The 19,944-nt window shown below is 46.2% G+C and overlaps 2 protein-coding genes and 1 long non-coding RNA gene across 6 annotated transcripts in view; 1 reads left to right on the top strand and 2 right to left on the bottom strand.

Annotated features, from left to right (window-relative positions):
• Positions 1-282, bottom strand: part of CLTCL1 (clathrin heavy chain like 1) — an 87,836-nt gene extending 87,554 nt beyond the window's left edge. For both annotated transcript variants that reach the window (XM_055119577.1, XM_004607471.2), the window contains exon 1: positions 149-282. In XM_055119577.1, the coding sequence (XP_054975552.1) occupies positions 149-190 (42 nt within the window). In that variant the 5' untranslated portion in view covers positions 191-282. The remainder of the gene's footprint in view (positions 1-148) is intronic.
• Positions 283-291: 9 nt separating this feature from the next.
• LOC129399430 (uncharacterized) lies at positions 292-18,349 on the top strand. Its single transcript, XR_008627076.1, has 3 exons — positions 292-463; positions 933-1,011; positions 18,183-18,349. It is a non-coding gene; the product is annotated as an uncharacterized LOC129399430 (long non-coding RNA).
• Positions 14,332-19,944, bottom strand: part of LOC101551916 (protein HIRA) — a 91,384-nt gene continuing 85,771 nt past the window's right edge. For 2 of the 3 annotated variants that reach the window (XM_055119578.1, XM_055119580.1), the window contains one exon: positions 14,332-15,183. In XM_055119578.1, the coding sequence (XP_054975553.1) occupies positions 14,738-15,183 (446 nt within the window). In that variant the 3' untranslated portion in view covers positions 14,332-14,737. The remainder of the gene's footprint in view (positions 15,184-19,944) is intronic. The other variant, XM_055119579.1, reaches the window with a different exon arrangement.

The raw sequence follows: 19,944 nt of genomic DNA on the forward strand, positions 1-19,944 counted from the left end.
CTGGGGTGGGCACCGCCACCGAGCGGCGCGGGTCCCAGAGCTGGAGGCCGAGCGGTCAGGGGGGCGGGGTGGGGGCGCGGCTGACAGGACAGAGAGCGCGGACCGCCCAGGAGCCCTCCAGGCTTCGGCGCTGAAATCTTGACCTCACCTGGAAGTGCTCCTGAAAACGGATGGGGAGTATCTGTGCCATGGCTGGAGAGGGTCCGAGGAGGCGGCAGCGGCGGCAGCGGCGACTCCTCTCGAGCGGCCAGACAGGCGGACCGGGTGGTGGGCGGCGGCGGCGGCGGCGGCGGCGGCGGCGGGCGCGCAGGCGCACTGTCTGCCCTCGCCTCGCACGCGCGCCCCTCCGCGCGGACCGTGCACAGGATCCTTCCGCCCGCCGCCTGAGGGTCCGCTAAAAGTAGTCCCGCACGTATCAGCGTTTCCGGAACCCCCAGTGTTAGAGCGGTCTGTACCGGGGCAGGTGTGCGTCGGAAGGTGGAGCTGGTCCCAGGCTAGCTGCGGCCGGGGCCGGGCAGGTGTACGCGGGAAGGTGGTGGACTCGAGGTCCGACGGGCGGTCTGGCCGATGGCCACGACAGATGCTCGCAGGGACGGGACCCGAGACTCCGGCTGCGGTGGGCAGTGCCCAGTGCAGGTGTGCGAGGGCGCGAGCCGGCTGAGGGTTGCCCCAAGCGAGTTCTAAGGATATTCAGGAGCAGTAAACCAAGGCACAGGGCTGCACTTGCCTGGCCCCTTCCTAGTGTAGAAAGAATGGGGGCCAGAGGGAATTACGCCTTAAGTTATGGACAGTTGAGTTCAAGAACACGGTTTTTAAAATTCCACTGCAAATGTGCCCAAAACACCGCAAAAAGTTTGGGAAGTCCAAGTAGGAGACCTCCCATTTCTTCTCAGGCTCAACCACTGCCCCCTCTTTCTTTTCCCGGCTCATAGGATTTCTCTCGACTTTAGCGGCCGCAGATCAGTGCCAAGAGTCTTCAAAGATCATGCAGCTGTTGATGATGCAGTGAAGGTCAGTGACGGTCACCGGGTGGCCTGTGGTCTCACAAGTACTGGCAGCAGGTCCGCAACTAGAGCCCACACCTGCACTGTCCGACGTTCCTTGTTTTCTAAGGCACCATTTGGAGATGCGTTCTGCATGCAGATGCTGCCACTGCATAAAAGATGTTTGTCTGGGAAAGGGAAGCCTTCTGCAATCTGCATTCAGTCCCACAGTGTAATCGATACCCTTGCCCAGCGCTTCCCCTGGTGCTGTCTGATATTTTAAGAAGTGAATGGTCCACGTGAATAACCCAGTGATGAAGCAGTTATTTACATAATCCTCTGACAATCCAGTAGTCAAAAATATGTTTAAAGAGCACAGCGGGGAGGGTGTTTGCCTTGCACGGGGCTGACCCGGGTTCGATTCCCAGCATCCCATATGGTCCCCCTGAGCACCGCCAGGAGTAATTCTTGAGTGCAGAGCCAGGAGTAGCCCCTGAGCATCGCTGGGTGTGACCCCCCCAAATAAATAAAGAGCACAGACAGTTCACTTGCAAATTAAATCTGTTCTAGCATTGCCCAAGACTCCTGAAAATTCACCTCCAACCATGGAGCCAATTTTGTTGCAGGTAAATTCTACATTTCCCACATCTCTATTTTGGTGACAGTGCTTTAGACCCCCAAGTACCCTTTACCCCAAACATATTCATCTTTTAGTATTAATAGTATCATTTCCTAAATCACTTTCTCTCCCAACCCAGGCTTTGTGTGTGTGTGTGTGTGTGTGTGTGTGTGTGAAAATGCAATATTTACACCTTGGAAGAAAGAACTTTAAGGAAATTGTGGTTATGCAAATTGACAGGATTGTTAGTAAGTCAGGACCTCATCATCAGTGTTTATACTTGTAAAAGAACTGAATGTTTTAACTTGAAAAGGGTTCTAATATTCACACCACTGGTGGGTAACTTGCCAAATACTTCTGAAAAAAAAATCTTTCAACCCTTTGTGCTGATTTCTTCTCAATAGATTGTTGAGCTCCCACAACATAAATAAGAGAAAAATCTAAATAGAAAAATGGTCAAAAATTATGAACATAGCCTCCAAAGGAGAAAAACAACTGATTCTTTTTTTTTTAACACTTTTTTTTTTGCTTTTTGGGTCACACCTGGCAATGCACAGGGGTTACTCCTGGCTTTGCACTCAGGAATTACCCCTGGTGATGCTCAGGGGACCATATGGGACGCTGGGATTTGAACCCGGGTCGGCCGCTTGCAAGGCAAACGCCCTACCCGCTGTGCTATCTCTCCAGCCCCAACAACTGATTCTTAAAGGTGGGGAGGGGGGAAAGAAAAGAGAAATGAAAGCTGGGAAATGGAACCCAAATTGGCTAGGAGTGTGACTCAGAGATGGAGCACAAGTCTCACACATATGAGACCCTGGGTACAACCCTTGGCACCACTAAAGAAGAAATTCAGCTTCTACTCATAAGCAAAAGACACATTAGAAACCATGCTGGGGTGTGGCAGAGAGATAGTATTCTTGTTAAGGCACTTGCCTTGTATATAGCCGAGCTGGGTTTGAATCCCACCAATATGACCTATGGTTTCCCAAGCCCTGCAAAGCCCTCCCAATCTCTCAGCATAGCAAAGTGTGGCCCAAAACATAAACACCCCTTAAGTCACACCGATATTGCATGTACATTATGATATTTCAACATTTTACCAAAATTCTTTTGTTTGGTTGGTTTGGGGTTTAGTTTTTGAGTTATACTTAGCGGGCTCTACACTTAATCCCAGCTCTGTGCTCAGGGATTACTCCTCAAAGGCTCAGGGGACCATATGGGATGCCAGGGATTGAACCCGATTCAACTGAGTACAAGACAAATGCCCTACCCACTGTACTATCACTCCAGTCCATAAGGCAGTTTCTGGAGTGGGAAAGGTAAAAGATAGCAGAGACAAATATAACCTGGGGCTGCAGAGATAGCACAGAGGCTAGGTGACTGTTTTGCTTGCATGTAACAAACTACAGTACTATCCCCCAGCACTACATTTAGTCCCCTAAGTAAAACTAGGAATGACTTCTGCATACAAGGCTAGGAATAAGCCCTGACCCCTACATGTAGAACTGGGTTCAATGCCCAGCACTTCTGTGTTCCCATGAGCATCACCAGGAGCAACCCCTGAACACACCAGGTGTGTTCAAACCTTTCCTCCTCCCAAAAGATGATTTCTCAAGAATTAAAAAGATTTACAGGAATTCTGTGTTACTTAGTAATTCTACTCCCAGAGGGAAATAGGGAAAGAAAGGAAGAAAGATAGTTAAATATTCCCTCAGAGAGAACACGGGCTTCCTCAGAATGGGAAGAAAAGCAAAGTACACATTCCCCAAACCACCAAAAACACATAGATATGCTCACTAGAAGATATATATTAAAATTAGGACATTGAGGGGCCTGAGAGATAGGACAGTGGGCCGAGTGCTTGCCTTGCACATGGCTGACCTGTGTACAACCATAGCATTACATATGGTCCCAAGTCCAGCCAGGAATGATTCCTGAGCACAGAGCCAGGAGTAACCCCTGAGCTCCACCAGATGTGGCCCCAAACCAAAAATCAAAAGCTAGGATGTTGATAGTACTATTATCTATAGTATCTTCAAACTGAAACTACCTTTTGCTGATGGGATTCCTTGAAACAGATGCTTTCATCAGTGACCTCTGCCCTCGACCCCAGGCATCCTTGGAGGAACAATATGGCTTCCAGCATAACAACACTAGCATGCCAAGTCAAGTACCTCAAATGCATTCCTTCCTGGTGGGGATCTCTATTCCAAAACTTGCATGAGAGTCCTTTGGATTGGACATCTCCATCACTGACATTTGCACTTTCATCCCAGACATCCCTGGCATTGCCACATGAGTTCCTCCCAGCATGATCACCTTGCATGTCTAACCTAATCCTAGAGCCAAGAATTTACAGAATCGGGGCAGAGTGATAGCGCAGCGGGTAGGGTGTTTGCCTTGTATGCGGCCTACCGGGGTTCGATTCCTAGCATCTCATATGTCCCCTCCCCTATCCCCACCCAGCACTGCCAGGGGTGATTACTGAGTGCAGAGCCAGGAGTAACCCCTGAGCATCGCCAGGTGTGACCCAAAAATTAAAAAAAAAAATTTATAAAAGCCCTGTCCTTGGATCTGGGGAGAGGAAACTGAATCTCTTCTCACTAGCTTCTGCTGTGTGCCTTTTTTCTGCCTAGGACACACCTGTGACTTGGCTGCATTTGCATCCCAATACCTCCCTTTGAACTGAAGAAAAGTTAAGGGAAAGCACTGTATAATGGCCTGAAAACAAAATTTCTCATAGCTACAAAAGACCTGGGTGGAGTGATAATACAGCTGGTAGGCGCTTGCATTGCACAGGGCCAACTTATTTGGATCTCTGGCACCCCATGTGGTCATCTGAGTCCACTAGGAGTGATCTTTTTTTTTTTTTTTTTTAAGACTTGACTACATTTATTGAGTGGTTGACATTTTTTTTTTTTTTTAATTAGAGAATCACCATGAGGGTACAGTTACAGATTTATACACTTTTGTGCTTATACTTCCCTCATACAAAGTTTGGGAACCCATCCCTTCACCAGTGCCCATTCTCCACCACCCGTAAACCCAGTGTCCCTCCCACCCTCCCCAATCCCATCTCCCCCCCACCCCACCCTGCCACTGTGGCAAGGCATTCCCTTCTGTTTTCTCTCTCTAATTAGCTGTTGTGGTTTGCAATAAAGGTGTTGAGTGGCCGCTGTGCTCAGTCTCTAGCCCTCATTCAGCCCGCAACTCCCTTCCCCCACATGGCCTTCGACTACAATGTAGTTGGTGATCGCTTCTCTGAGTTGACCTTTCCCCGGAACGTGAGGCCAGCCTCGAAGCCATGGAGTCAACCTCCTGGTACTTATTTCTACAGTTCTTGGGTGTTAGTCCACTAGGAGTGATCCTTGAGTGGAGAGTGAGGAATAAGTAAGTCCTGACTAATGCTGGGTGTGGCCCAAAAAAAAAAAAAAAGAAAAGAAAAGAAAAAAGAGTTAAAAAAGACATTTTTCCAGGGGAGCATACCTACACCACAGATTTTCTTTGGACTACCTCTGTTCTCTTGAAGTTCTTCACTGCTGTCTCTTGTGGCCTCCACTTAATGTTGCTGGTGGGAGGTGTGATTCCCACCAGTGAAGATGTAGGAGTTCCTGGTGGCTTATGTGAAGTGGGGAGGGGAGAGGAGGCAGCCTCTAGATGGGTTTTTACAGCTTCCCTCTATACCCACCTCAGACATGGGGAAAGTGTCTGGGGAAATTAGAACTGATGAGTTGACTTTGATCCCCTGCATAGAACAGACCCCATGTCTCATCAGCCCCATGAGGCAGTTTTTTTAAAAAAAAAATTTATTAGAGAATCACTGTGATGTACAGTTACAAACTTATGAACTTTTGTGTTTGGATTTCACTGATACAGTGATCGTTTATCCATCCCTCCACCAGTGCCCATTCACCTCTACCAATGATCCCAGTATCCCTCTCACCACCCCCACCCCATCTCCGACCATCCCACCCTGCCTCTGTGGCAGGGCATTCCCTTTTGTTCTCTCTCCTTTTGGGTGTTGTAGTTTGCAATAGAGGTATTGAGTGGCCTCATGAGGCAGTTAAACCACATTTGGGTTCCACTTGTTCTGTCTGGTGTGGGCAGTGATCCCTGCCATGCAGTTTCTCAGGGAGCCTTGGAACCAAGGCTGGAGTGAGAAACTGCTCTTTGCAGGAAAGGAAAGTCAGTCCTAAATCTTACTTGGGCTTTTCACACCTGGTGATGCACAGGGGTTACTCCTGGCTCATGCTCTTAGGAATTACTCCTGGCGGTGCTCAGGGGACCATATGGGATGGGAATCAAACCCGGGTCGGCCACGTGCAAGGCAAACACCCTACCCGCTGTGCTATTCCTCTAGCCTCTAAATTAACATTCTTATTCATTTAATCAAAAACCATGTAAAATATTGTGGAGGAATCTCTTAATGTTGGGTTAATGAAATCAGACACAAAAGAGTACATATTGTCCTATGTCATTCAAAGTATAAAACTAGACAAAACTTATTTATTTGTATTTATGTACGAAGAGATCAGGTGTCATATGTGGTGGGTTTTGTGTCTAGAAGTGTCTAGAAAGGAGAATGAAAGAACTTCAGAGAGGCTGTTAACATTATTTTTGTTTTGTTTTGGGGGCCATGACCAACAATGCTCAGAGCTTACTCCTGACTGCCCTCAGGAATCACTCCTAGCGGTGCTCAGGGAACCATACAAAATGCCAGGGATTGAACTGGGGTTGGCCACATGCAAGGCAAATACTCTACCCACTCTTTGACTGCACTAGCCCATCATTCTGCTTCTTGAAGTATTGATTATGAGTGCATTTGGGTTGTGAAAAATCAGTGAGGCAGTCAACTCTTTTTTTTTTTTTTGCTTTTTGGGTCACACCCAGCAATGCTCAGGGGTTACTCCTGGCTATGCACTCAGGAATCACTCCTGGCGGTGCTTGGGGGACCATATGGGATGCCGGGGATCGAACCCGGGTCAGCCGCGTGCAAGGCAAACGCCCTACCCGCTGTGCTATCGCTCTGGCCCCTCAACTCTTTTTTTTTTTATTCTTCTGCCACAAAGTCTCCCAAACATCATTGAAAACTATAGCTATTAACTCACAGAGTTTTTGCCCGTTTGGAATCTGGGGTGCTTCTACCTCAGGAGCTCTCATGAAGTGCCAAACTATCAGCAAGGCTTGTATTGTGTGGTTTCATGTGCAGGGCAGACTCTCTTTCAGGTGAGAAGATGAGCCGTCCTTGGCCCTTCACTGACTATTGACTGAAGACCTCACTTCCCCCATGTGTGCTCCCTTTTAGAGTCACCCCATGACATGGCAACTATCTTCCCTCCAAAGCAAGTGATGAGAGGGAGAAGGAGAAAATGAGGGAGTGAGGGGTGAAAAATCCCAAGGTAAAACACCATTACTTTCCTTTATTAGATTAATAAAGAGTGAGCTAGTGGGGCCAGAGGCAGTACAGTGGGGAAGGTGTTTGCTTTGTGCCAGCATTTCGGGGGCACATGCTTTTAACTTCTTCTTTATAAGGGCAATAACCTCATGGTGAGAACCCTATTCTCACAATCTAATACTATCTTACTGGGGCTTAGAACTTCAGTATAGGAATTTGGGGAGGATACAAACTTTCAGTTCATGACTTTCCACCACTGTCCCACAGTACAATCCTCTTAAATGCAAAATAAATTAATTCTACCCCATAACCCAAAAGTCTTAAAAATCTTCTTGTTTTTCATTCCCTCCTTGGCAGTCAGTACTGGAGGTTGCTACTGGTGGTGCTCAGGGGAACAGGCAGTGGCAGGGATTGAACCTGAGACTCCTGTAGGTAAAGCATATGCTCAGCCCTTTAAGCTGTCTCCCCAGCTCATGGTACTAACTTTTAGGTTTAAAGTTTAAACTGTCACCAGAACTAAGTATGTGACCCTTGGACATTACAACAATGACCACAACAAAGGGAAGGGAAGGGGGAATTCACTTGTGTTTATTTCTTTTTGGGTCATACCCAGCAATGCTCAGGGATTCCTTCTAGCTCTGCAGTCAGGAATTACTCCTGGTGGTGCTTGGGGGACCATATGGGATGCCTGGGATTGATCCTGTGTCGGCAGCATGAAAGGCAAATACCCTACCTACTATACTATGGCTCTAGCCCTGGGAGGAAATAATTTGAATTTCAGATAAATAATAAATATTTTAAAATTTCAAGTTTAAACTCTCATCTAAGTATCCTCTCCATCAGATATGTGGGACTCAAGGTTCAACTCATCCTGAAGTCAGAGTCTTCCTGCCACATTTAGATCTTCCAAAGGACAACAGCATGCAGCCACATTCCATTCCTAAGGGGAGAGATAAGAAAGAATGAAGGGACAATGGGGCCCACCAAATCCAAAATATTGCAGGGCAAATTCCACTGGATTTAGGACTCAAGAATAATTCTCTCTGGGGGCAGAAGAGAACACTACTGGGATTAAGGTGTTTGCCTTGCCAAACCCCAGGAACACTAGTTTGCCTATGACCAACCCTGATTTGATCCCTGTGGTCTCCCAAGAACCAGGAGGAGTGATCCCTGAGGACAGAATCAGGAGTAAGCCCTGAGCACCACTGGATGTAGCCCAAATCCTTATCTGCCCTCACCCCTTGCCCACAGTGATAATTCTCTTTGGCTCAAGGTACAAGAGAGTGAGGAGTGTTAGAGACTCCATCCTGTTCCTCACAAAGGCACATCTTGGTTTTTTTTTTTGGGGGGTCACACCCGGCGATGCACAGGGGTTACTCCTGGCTCTTCACTCAGGAATTACCCCTGGCGTTGCTCAGGGGACCATATGGGATGCTGGGATTAGAACCCGGGTCGGCCGCGTGCAAGGCAAAGCCCTACCCGCTGTGCTATCGCTCCAGCCCCAACAAAGGCACATCTTACCATTACTCTTCCCCCTTCATCCTTACCCTGCTCTCAGTCCTAGGAATTTTTTTTTTCTTTTTGGGTCATACCCAGCAGTGCATAGGAGTTACTCCTGGCTCTGCACTCAGGAATTACTCCTAGTGGTGCTGGGGGACCATATGAGATGCTGGGAATTGAACCGGGGTCAGCCACGTGCAAGGCAAACGTCCTACCCGCTGTGCTATTGCTCCAGCCCCAGTCATAGGAAATGTTATCATGCTGTGTGTGTTTGATGTTGAACTAGGCCCAGGATGGGTCAGAGAAAACAGGCCTCTGAGAACACTCCTAGGCCTTACCCTGTTCGCAGTTGATTCCCTTGAAGAAGAGTCAGCTGGCCTTCTGAAGGTCTCTTAAGGCTATCATGCAGACCTGAAGAAAGTGACCGTTGGACTGTGCCACAAGCAACAGACCTTATCCTCCAAGAGCAACTTGGGCCTGATGCAAACTTGGGCAGGCTGTTCTGCCCATCACCATGAGTTTCTTCTAACATACTTCCCCAACCAGCCCTTATGTAAGCTCCAAGCCTCCATCTGAGAGGAAGATTTTTTTGTTTTTTTGTTTTCGGCTTTTAGCTCACACCTGGCAGTTTTCAGGGTTTACTCCTGGCTCTCCAGGGATCACTCCTGGTGAGCTTGGGGACCATATGAAGTGCCGGGGATTGAACCCGGGTCAGCCACATGCAAGGCAAATGCCCTACCCGCTCTCCTATGACTCTAGCCCCTGGAAGATGGATTTTTTTTTAAAATTTTTATTATATCACCATGTGGAAAGTTACAAAGTTTTCAGGTTTATGTCTCAGTTATACAACATTCAAACACCATCCCTTCACCAGTGCCCATATTCCACCACCAAAATCCCCACCTGCCACCGCCCCCCCCCCCCTCAACTGTATAACTGATGAATTTTACTTCATTTTCTCTTTACCTTGATTACATTCCATATTGCAAAACAAAACTCACTATTGTTGTTGGAGTTTCCCCTCAAGGAAGACAGCCCTACTAAGGAAGCATTTGATAATTGGTTTGTCATTAAAAGATCGTATGTTTTCATTTTTTAGACAAGGTCGCGCGGCCGCTAATGCGGCCGCGCGGCTCGGATGTGTTCCAGTCCCGCAACCCAGAGCTGTGTTAGTTGCCGCTCAGTGTCGCCAGGGCTCCATCTGGAGAAGGTGTACCAGCTGTACCTCCTCCGTCTGGATCCCTGGTGTTGTTGGCCCGGATTCGGGTACGGAGCATCTCTCTGGCCGCGTTGCTCACCAGACTGCCTGGCCTCTTCTCTGTTGAAGGTGGGAAGATGGAGCCGAGGGTGGATCGAGGGCGTGATGGAAGATGGATTTTTTAGGACAAGAAGTTTGCCATCGTATCTCAGGTCCCTGAATAAACCTGTTTCTCACATCCGCCCAGGTCTCTCAAGTACTCATTGGCCTTTGAGTGGCAAGCACCCAATTCTGGGTTACTAAGGTTCTGCTCTCTATGCACCCTGGGATAGCCGCACCCACAAGTTGGCTAAGAGGCTCTGTATGTTTGGCTTAGCCATTCTGTGTGGCTGACTGAGGGGGCACAAGTTTAAGGTGACCTGTTTTGTTGCTGTTTATGTGGAGGGCCAGCCACAGCATTGCTTGGGTCCTGCTCTTGCTCAAGTGCTTGGACACTACTGGCAGTTCTCTGGGATCATGCAGCATCAGGGATGAGCTGGGGTTCCTGTGGATGGAGCATGTGCTCTCCCTGACTCTGAGGCTCTCTGTGGAAAAGAATTCAAAGCAGCTTCCGTGTGCTCTGGGCCTGTGGTGGGCATGGCAGTCCTGATGATCTGAGTCACTTTCAGGGTTCTCCCTTTTTTTCTTTCCTCAAAGAATAACATGCTTGCAGCTAAGTAGCTCCATGGTCCTAGTTTATTGGAGCCAAGGAGTCAGGTGGTCTTCCTTTATTCTGTCACTTTTTCTTATTATCTTTCATTCAAATAGGCTGTGTCAGCTTGGAGGAATAATGCAGGGGCTTGCCTGCTTTTCAAGAATATGATCACATGGGGCTGGAGCGATAGCACAGTGGGTAGGGCGTTTGCCTTGAACGCGGCCAACCCGGGTTCGATTCCCAGCACCCCATATGGTACCCTGAGCACCGCCAGGGGTAATTCCTGAGTGCATGAGCCAGGAGTAACCCCTGTGCAAGGCTGGGTGTGACCCAAAACACAAAAGAAAAAAGAATATGATCACATGTTCAAATCCCCATGTTCCACAAATGCCTAACCCAACTTAGGGCAGCTCTGCTGTTTAAGCCAGCAGCTCTGAGGCCTGTGATCCCTGCACTCCAATTTCCAGCCTCTTCATAGCCAGGGATGTGTGAGCACTATGGAAAAAGGTTGCAACCCCTGATTAGCAAAAGATGTGCAAACACCATGAGCAGTAAGTGCAACCTCTGGCAATCAACTGTGTGAACAATATAACCATAATTTGTGTGCCTCAACTAAGAGCACTGGCGAGCACACAGCTAAAGGAGTGCGCTTCCCAGTGGACACATCAGCTCAGTGACCACCACAACCTGACGTGTGACCCCAGTAGGCATCATAAGCAAAAATGTGCAAGCACCACCACTGAGCATGAGTGTAATCCTGAATCATCACAACAACAAAGGGAAAGGATTAAAAATAAACAGAGAGACAGGCTGTCTTTGCTGGCATAATTCCATCTGCAATCCCTTCTCTGTTGACATAGCTGCATATGTTTCTGAGCCACATCATGATTTTTATTGAGTGGCAGGTCAGATCCTTTCCACCTCTTCAGAAAAACTTTCTCTTGGGAACTGGAGAGATAGTACAGCTGGTGGGTCAATTTGGGTTCCATCTATGGCACCCCAAATGATCCCTCAAATCCCACCAGGAGTGATTCCTGAGTGCAGAGCCAGAAGTAGCTCCCAAATCCCCTTCTCCCCAAAAAAGAAAGAAAGTTTTTGTTTGAAATAAAGGTTAGGCTAAGAATTTTCCAAGTTTCCAAAGTGTTTGTTGCTAGAAATTCCATCCTCAATTTCTGTCTCTCCTGTTGCATTTTACTATAAGAATTCAAAAGAGAAGACCCTGGATTTAACTCTGGCACCTCATGTTTTCTCTCAAAGCACTGCTGGGTGTTCCTCTGGGGCCAGAGACAGTTCAGGAGGAAGGGCATTTGCCTTGCACTTTTCCAACCCAGGTTCCACACTCAGTGCCACATACCAGTCACTCCAAGACCAGCCAGGAGTGGTCTCCTGAGCATCGCTGGGTGTGACAAAAACCACAACCCAGGAGGAATTAAGTGTCTCCATTGACTCAGCTTAAAAAATCTACTCAGCAAGAGCTAGAGCTCAGTGGTAGAGCACTTAACTTACAGTGTGAGACTCTAGGTTCAATCATTAGCACTGAAAAAAGTTCTAGTTACACAGGTTTTTTTTTTTTTCTTTTTTGCTTTTTGGGTCACACCTGGCGATGCACAGGGGTTACTCCTGGCTCTGCACTCAAGAACCACCCGTGGCAGTGCTCAGGGGACCATATGGGATGCTGGGAATTGAACCCGGGTCGTCCTTGTGCAAGGCAAATGCCCTACCCGCTGTGCTATTGCTCCAGCCCCCGACACACATTGTTTTGTACTTGTAAAAATCCACCTTCCAAAAAAATCACTAGGACATGAACATAATCCAGTTGAATTCTTTGCCATCTGATAAGATTGAACCTAGGTCTCCTTGTATGTAAAATATGCACTCAGTTCACTAAGAGATCTCTCCAGTTCCCCTTTGTTGCTTTAAAACAAGGATGACTCTTTGCTTTCCAGCAAGACTTTTTTTTTTCTTTTTGGGTTACACCCAGCAATGCACAGGGGTTACTCCTGGCTCATGCACTCAGGAATTACTCCTGGCGGTGTTTGGGGGGCCATATGGGAATCTGGGAATTGAACCCGGGTCAGCCGCGTGCAAGGCAAATGCCCTACCTGCTGTGCTATTGCTCCAGCCCCAAGACACTTTTTTTTTTGCCTCCCCAGAATGGACCTTACTTCTCATGTTTACCAACATTCTGTTCATAGTTATTTATATGTTCTCTAAGACCACTCCTTTTTCTATAGCTCTAACAGTTGTTATTAATTACAAAATTCAAAACTACAACTTTTTGGCGGTGGGTTTTTTTTTGACCCTCAGGCTATTCTTAGCTCTGAGATTAGGAATGACATCTGGTGGTGCCCAGGGGACATTGTGGTGCTGGGGATTTCGGGGGCATTCCTATTTAAACCATGCTCATTCTCTATGTCTACAATACCACCTTACTTGTGGATCTGATGTATGTGGCCAAAGGAACAATTTCATATTTTCCAAAAGGTCCTGTGAACATACAGCAGGTACCTCTCCTCTTTCCCACCATATTGGTCATTTTAGCAGTTTATGTTCCAGTCAAATAAACAACTAAGTCTTGCTTTACTTCAGTGTTACTGCTGTGTGGATAGACAAGCTCCCACTGCACAAACTAATTTGTAAAGGACAGAATCATTTCACGTGATCAGGAAGCTGTAGTTGGGCCAGAACTTTGAAAAGAGGCAAGGAGTTTCTGTCCAGGAAGATAAAGGCCCCCAGTGTCCTGCTTGAAAACCAGGTCAGCAGACAGAGAAAAAAGTGTGGGGCATTGGTGAAGAAATAGGGAGGTTATGGACATGGCTACTGGGGCTAGGGCTAGGGGGAAAATGGGTATTGGCACTGTACTAACTCTCAGGGCCTAATTTTAATTTTTAACTCTTCTACTTCTTCTCCCACCCCTCCCCCCACACACCTTTTTTTGCTACTGTTCTAATGACTGGGAGTCAAATAAACTTGACTGTGGTGCTGAGAGTTGCCTATCCGGCTGTGGGGCTCAGTCACAGCATTCACTGACCGTGTGTGTGTGTGTGTGTGTGTGTGTGTGTAACAAACTTGACTGCAGTGCTGTGAGTTGCCTATCCAGCTGTGGGGCTCAGTCACAGCATTCACTGACCGTGTGTGTGTGTGTGTGTGTGTGTGTGTGTAACAAACTTGACTGCAGTGCTGTGAGTTGCCTATCCAGCTGTGGGGCTCAGTCACAGCATTCACTGACCGTGTGTGTGTGTGTGTGTGTGTGTGTGTGTGTGTAACAAACTTGACTGCAGTGCTGTGAGTTGCCTATCCAGCTGTGGGGCTCAGTCACAGCATTCACTGACCGTGTGTGTGTGTGTGTGTGTGTGTGTGTAACAAACTTGACTGCAGTGCTGTGAGTTGCCTATCCAGCTGTGGGGCTCAGTCACAGCATTCACTGACCGTGTGTGTGTGTATGTGTGTGTGTGTGTAACAAACTTGACTGCAGTGCTGTGAGTTGCCTATCCAGCTGTGGGGCTCAGTCACAGCATTCACTGACCGTGTGTGTGTGTGTGTGTGTGTGTGTGTGTGTAAAACAAACTTGACTGCGGTGCTGAGAGTTATGCCTGACTGTGGTGCTCCACACATACTCCATGCTGTAGCTGTGGGGACCCCAAGGAGCAGAATTGCTGAACTGCCTGGGCACAAGTAGGTGTCACTAGGGATTGACTGCATGGTTTCACACTTAAAAGATATACGCTTTTGTGACTGAGTCTTTCCTGAGTCCCTCTGGACATAAAAAAATTTCCTTTTGGGGCTAAAGAGGCAGTATAGCAGGTATGATCCCCAAACAAAAACCAATTCTTTCTGGTTTCAATGTTTAGTCACTGCCCATTTCAAAGGGGAATCTGAAGGTAGGTAGATGTGAGGAGGAAAAGGCAGGGAGCCAAGATGATTTGGTATCCAATGTGTTCATTTATTTTACACTTACAAAAGAAATCGCCCACCCCTCTGCCCTATTCCCCAAAAAACAGTTTTCTTTTTACAAACATTTAAAAATTAAAACCAAATGAAGATAGACAAGTTAATTTCAGTACAATTATTTTTCAATGTAGCTGTCATAATTAGAGTTTAAATTTCCTACAAGTGTCCAATGTCCAAGTGACTTATAGGGAAATCCTGATTATTGGCCAAAAAGAAAATTCCATATTACAAGTTAGCAAATTCTAGTACAAAAATAGTCCGTGTGTTGGAATAACCTTTCCCTTTACATAGGTCTTAGGTCAGTCAACTGACTGCATAATACACTGTTTCAGGATTCTCTTTCACAAATGGCTCATTCGTCATAGCTGAAGCAACACGGCCCCTGCAGTGGCAGGGGCTAGCGTCCACCGTGGGACCGTGCTAGAGACGGTGGGCCTGAAAGTGCCTCACTGACCGCAGGGCAGCAGAGTAGAGCTCCAGCCCTAGCCCCATAGGGGGATCCTGGAGGGAGGGAAAGTTGTGGGTAGAGCTGCCCCCTTCTGAATGAACAGTAGGCCCCAGGCGTGGGAGAAGCCAGCTCAGGGAGCTGGGCCAGTGCAGGACACCGCTTCCTGCCACTGCCTCCTCGTCCTACTGCAGCCTGACAAGGTGAGAAGCGGCTCCGAGTGTCGTCAGTGGAGAGAGGGTGGCCTAGCCTCTGAGGCAGCCAGGGCAGGCTGGGGCAGGCTACTTGTCTCGTAGGATGTCGAGCTGCTCCTGACACTCTGTGAAGAGGCGCTGGAAGCGGAGGTTTTGCCCGATGACTGGCAGCAGCTCCTTCAACAGCTCCCTCTTCCGAAGACCCTGTAGGCAGAAGAGTGACAGCTGAGTGTGTGAGGGGACCAACACTATATGGGCTTCCCTGGCCTGGCAGAGACTATTGTGCCTGTCCATCTCACTCCCAAGCAGCCCCAGGAGAAACTAGAGGAATCAGAACAATTTTGCTGAATGTCAGAACCCTGGGAGAGCAGAAGAGCTAAAGTAAGGCATAAGGGCATGGTGAGCGTAAAGTGGCAGATCACAGGGGAGTGACAGAATGCAAGAACTATGGCAGAAAAAAAACCACGTAGGTTCTGCACCTCTGTCTGCTACACCTGCTGGTATCAGAAACCTTTGGCTTTAGTGGTGTGCAGTGGCCACCAAGAAGCTGTCCTCCATGGCAGAATAGAATTAGGGAAGAGAGATCAGAAGGTTCTCCCCAGAACATGAGTCATCACTTCAGGAGCCAGAGAGCATACCCAGGAGCACGGTGGAGCCTGAGGACGATGAATGGCTTTGACAGTATAGGGGATTCTGCCCTTCACTAGTTCTCACACTTTCTCCATGCCTGGGCACCAAATCTGAATGGGCCCCTCTGTAAACCCTAAGGGGCAAGCATAGCTGTTGCAAAAGAAAAACCATTAACTGACAACACTGACCAGTGAAAGATGTTCAAAATGTTCAAAATGCTCAAAATGTTAAGACACACTTGGGGACAAGAACAGGAATGATAGGGGTAAAAAAAAATTATAGATAATTAATTTGAGCAATAATGGTGGAAAGAGACGGAATCAACAGAATAAGTACTGCTGACTTCCAAATGACAGTAGGGTCAGATGGCGCCCACAGTTGGAAATTGTAAGAGAAAACTGTATAGGGAAAGGCCTGCTGAGGATGTGGCTGAACAGTGAAGTGTATGCCTTGCATTAAGAGGACCCAAGTTTGATCCCATGCACAGCAAAGGGAAAAAGTTATGAGAAACCTAATTCACACACCTTGGGCCTGGGAGATAGGTCAAAGGGCTGGAACACATGTTTTATACAGGTTTATACAGGAGTCCTGGGATCAATCACCAGCACCACAGAGTTCTCCATGCTCTATTCTGTGCAGATGTGTCTTCCCCGGGGGAAAACAAAACAAAACAAAACAAAACAAAACAAAACAAAACAAAACACCAAAAACCCCAAAAAACCCCACCTGCATAGATGGGCCCTGTGCTTAGGTGTGGGCTCTGAGGACCAAATGTGATGCCAAGAATTGAACCTGGCTTGGCCACTGTACCGTCAATCTAGCACATACAAAAAAGGAAGTATTTTTATATAGTTAAAGAAAAACAATGGCCTGTATTGAAAGGCTTCAGAATGCTGATTAAGATATGGGAAAAACTGGTAAGTATATCTGTTAGAAGAAAATACATAGAATTGGAGGATAGCAGCAAAGAGAGAAAAATTAAAACAAGAACACATAACTTTAAAGGGAAGAGACACTAAAAGCCACAAGTTTGGTCTTAAAATTTTAAGTAGCTTGTCAGATAAAACAAAAGCCAGACATGATGGTAGTAACAAATACATAAGCAGGGATAAAGAAAGGTTTAAAATTAAAGGTGAAAAAAGATGTTGGTAAATAATTACAAAAAACCCCTAACATTTTACAATTATCAGACAAAATATACCCTGAGACAAAATATAACTGGGGAAAGAGTCAAAAGAAAGGGACAAAAACACTCTCGAGGGAGACTTTGGTACACATTCAACTAGTTATGGGTTAGAAAGCAAATATTGGCAGAATTGGTCAATAAGTGTACATTCTTCAACCTTTTCACACCTGCAGACTGGTACTCATCCTGCATATTTGCCCATGGATCAGCAGTTAGAACCAAGGCAGAAGACCAGTGGCTTTCAACTATGTATGCCTGTAGACTGGCACCAGTACAAGAACTGGTATTTGAAACCACTGATCTAATGGACATAGTCAGAATGTGATACCCACAATCACAGAACATAAATTCCTCTTTAACAAACACTGGAATATTGAAAAATGATCTAATGGACATGGTCAGAATGTGACACCACAACCATAGAACATAAATTCCTCTTTAACAAACACTGGAATATTGAAAAATGCTCTATGAGGCTGAAGCGATAGTACAGCAGGTAGGGTGTCTGCCTCGCATGAGGCCAAACCGGGTTCTATCCCTGGCATCTAAGCACTGCCAGGAGTAATTCTTGAGGGCAGAGCCAGGAGTAACTCCTGAGTATCGCTGGATGTGACCCAAAAAGCCAAAAAATAATTTAAAAAAAAAGAAAAAAAATTGCTCTGCAAGCAAATTTCAAAGAAATACCAGTTATCGGGTCAGGAGACAGCTCAAAGGACTTTGTATGCCTTCCATGTGGGAAGTGTGGGTGTGATCCCTATATAGCAGTCACCAGTGCAGTACACTGGGAGCAGTCTCTGTCTGAGCACTACCAGGGTGGCTCAGAAACAAAATAAACAAAAGAACAATTGTGGGTTTGCCTGGGCATAATCCAGACTCGAACCTATTTTTGTAACTTTATTGCTTATTGAATGCAGCTATGTCTATTTGTTTTTAATTATACTCCAAGAATGAGTAGAAATCAGAGATTCTATGGGTTTGCAAAGGCTAAAATGTTTATTCTCTGTTACTTTACAGAAACATTTCCCAATCCCCAATACAATAGAGATCATGTTGAATCTTTTTTTTGGGGGGGTGTGGAAGTGGTGCTGATCAGGGCTTACTACTGGCTCAGCTTATCACCTTTGGCCTCTTGATGGGCTTGGGGGACCATATGGGGTGCTGAGGACTGAACCTGGGTCGGCTGTGTGCAAGGCAAAAGTCCTACGTCCTGTACTATTGCTCTGGTCTCTAGAGATCATGTTCTAATCAAAACACAATTACACAATTCAGCAAAAGTGATGCATAAAGGGGGGGAGGGATGGAGAGAGAGAGAGAGAGACAGAGACAGACAGAGAGAGAAAGAAAATGTATGTACAGGGGTTGAGGTGCTTGTCTTTCTTGCACATAGAGTCCCTGGATCAGTTCCCAGCATTGCATATGATCTCCCAAGCACCACCAGAAGTGACCCCTGAGCAAAGCTAGGAGTAAGTCCTGAGCACCGCTGGGTGTGGCCTCTCTCAAAAAGAAAAAAATTTTCTTCTGAGCATCCCTAAGGTACAATGAAGATAAGGTCGGCAAAACCCTCCACGATATTGAAGCCAAAGGTATCTTCAAAGCTGACACGCCACTGGCCAAGCAAGTGAAAACAAAGATAAATAAATGGGACTATCTCAAACTAAGAAGCTTCTGCAACTCAAAAGAAACAGTGACCAAAATACAAAGACAATCTACAGAATGGGAAAGGATATTTATGCAGTACTCATCCGATAAAGGGTTGATAACAAGGATATACAATGCACTGGTTGAACTCCACAAGAAGAAAACTGCCAACCCAATCAAAAAATGGGGTGATGAAATGAACAGAAACTTTTCCAAAGAAGAAATCCGAATGGCTGAGAGGCACATGAGAAAATGTTCAACATCACTAATTATCAGGGAGATGCAGATCAAAACAACCATGACATATCATCTCACACCACAGAGACTGGCCCACATCCCAAAAAACAAAAGCAACCGGTGTTGGCGTGGATGTGGGGAGAAAGGGACTCTCCTTCACTGCTGGTGGGAATGCCGACTGGTTCAGCCCTTTTGGAAAACAATATGGACGATTCTCAAAAAGTTAGAAATTGAGCTCCCATTTGACCCAGCAATACCACTCCTGGGAATATATCCCGGAGAGGCAAAAAGGTATAGTAGAGATGACATCTGCATTTCCATGTTCATTGCTGCTCTGTTTACAATAGCCACAATATGAAAAAAACCAGAGTGCCCGAAAACAGATGATTGGCTAAAGAAACTCTGGTATATTTACACAATGGAATACTACGTAGCTGTCAGAAAACATGAAGTCATGAAATTTGCATATAAGTGGATCAACATGGAAAGTATCATGCTGAGTGAAATGAGTCAGAAAGAAAGAGACAGACATAGAAAGATCGCACTCATATGTGGAATATAAAGTAGCAGAGAGGTACAAGCTTACAATGTTGAGATTCCTGGCAGACATTTCTCTGGACTTAGTTACTAAAATACTAAAATACAGAAATCCAAAACCATGCTGCTGCTAGTGCGGCCTCCTGACCTCATATCTCTTCATTCTCAGCAATGGAAAACAAATTACCAAATGCTTTCTTTTCAGCAGATCGACTTTAGCGGGGAGAAACTCCAAATCAATAATAGTGAATTTTTTTTTGTTTAAATATTGAATGTAATCAAAGTAAAGTGAAAGTAAAGTGAAATTTACCAGTTACACATGCGGGGTGGGGGGCTGGGGAGGTGGGGGAAGGGGGGAGGTATATCGTGATTCTTGGTGGTGGAATATGTGCACTGGTGAAGGGATGGGTGTTTGAGCATTGTATAACTGAGACTTTAACCTGAACGCTTTGTAACTTTCCACATAGTGACTTAATAAAAGAATTAAAAAAATAAATAAATAAATAAAATTTTCTTCTGAGCCTTAGGTCTGACTCTAAGTTGTCATTCTTTTGTTTTGCTTGGTTTGATTTTTGGGTCACTCCTACTATATTATCTCTCCAACCCATCTTGTCATTCTTTTGTATTCTCTAATAAACTATTATATTTATAAGTGTCCCTTTCATTAAATCTCTGATCTTTTTCAGTATAGTTATTTTTTAAATTACCAGTCTTATAAAGCATTTAAAAAATTTCTG

Source organism: Sorex araneus, chromosome 11 (genome assembly GCF_027595985.1).
Source record: "Sorex araneus isolate mSorAra2 chromosome 11, mSorAra2.pri, whole genome shotgun sequence".
Classification (NCBI taxonomy): Eukaryota; Metazoa; Chordata; class Mammalia; order Eulipotyphla; family Soricidae; genus Sorex; species Sorex araneus.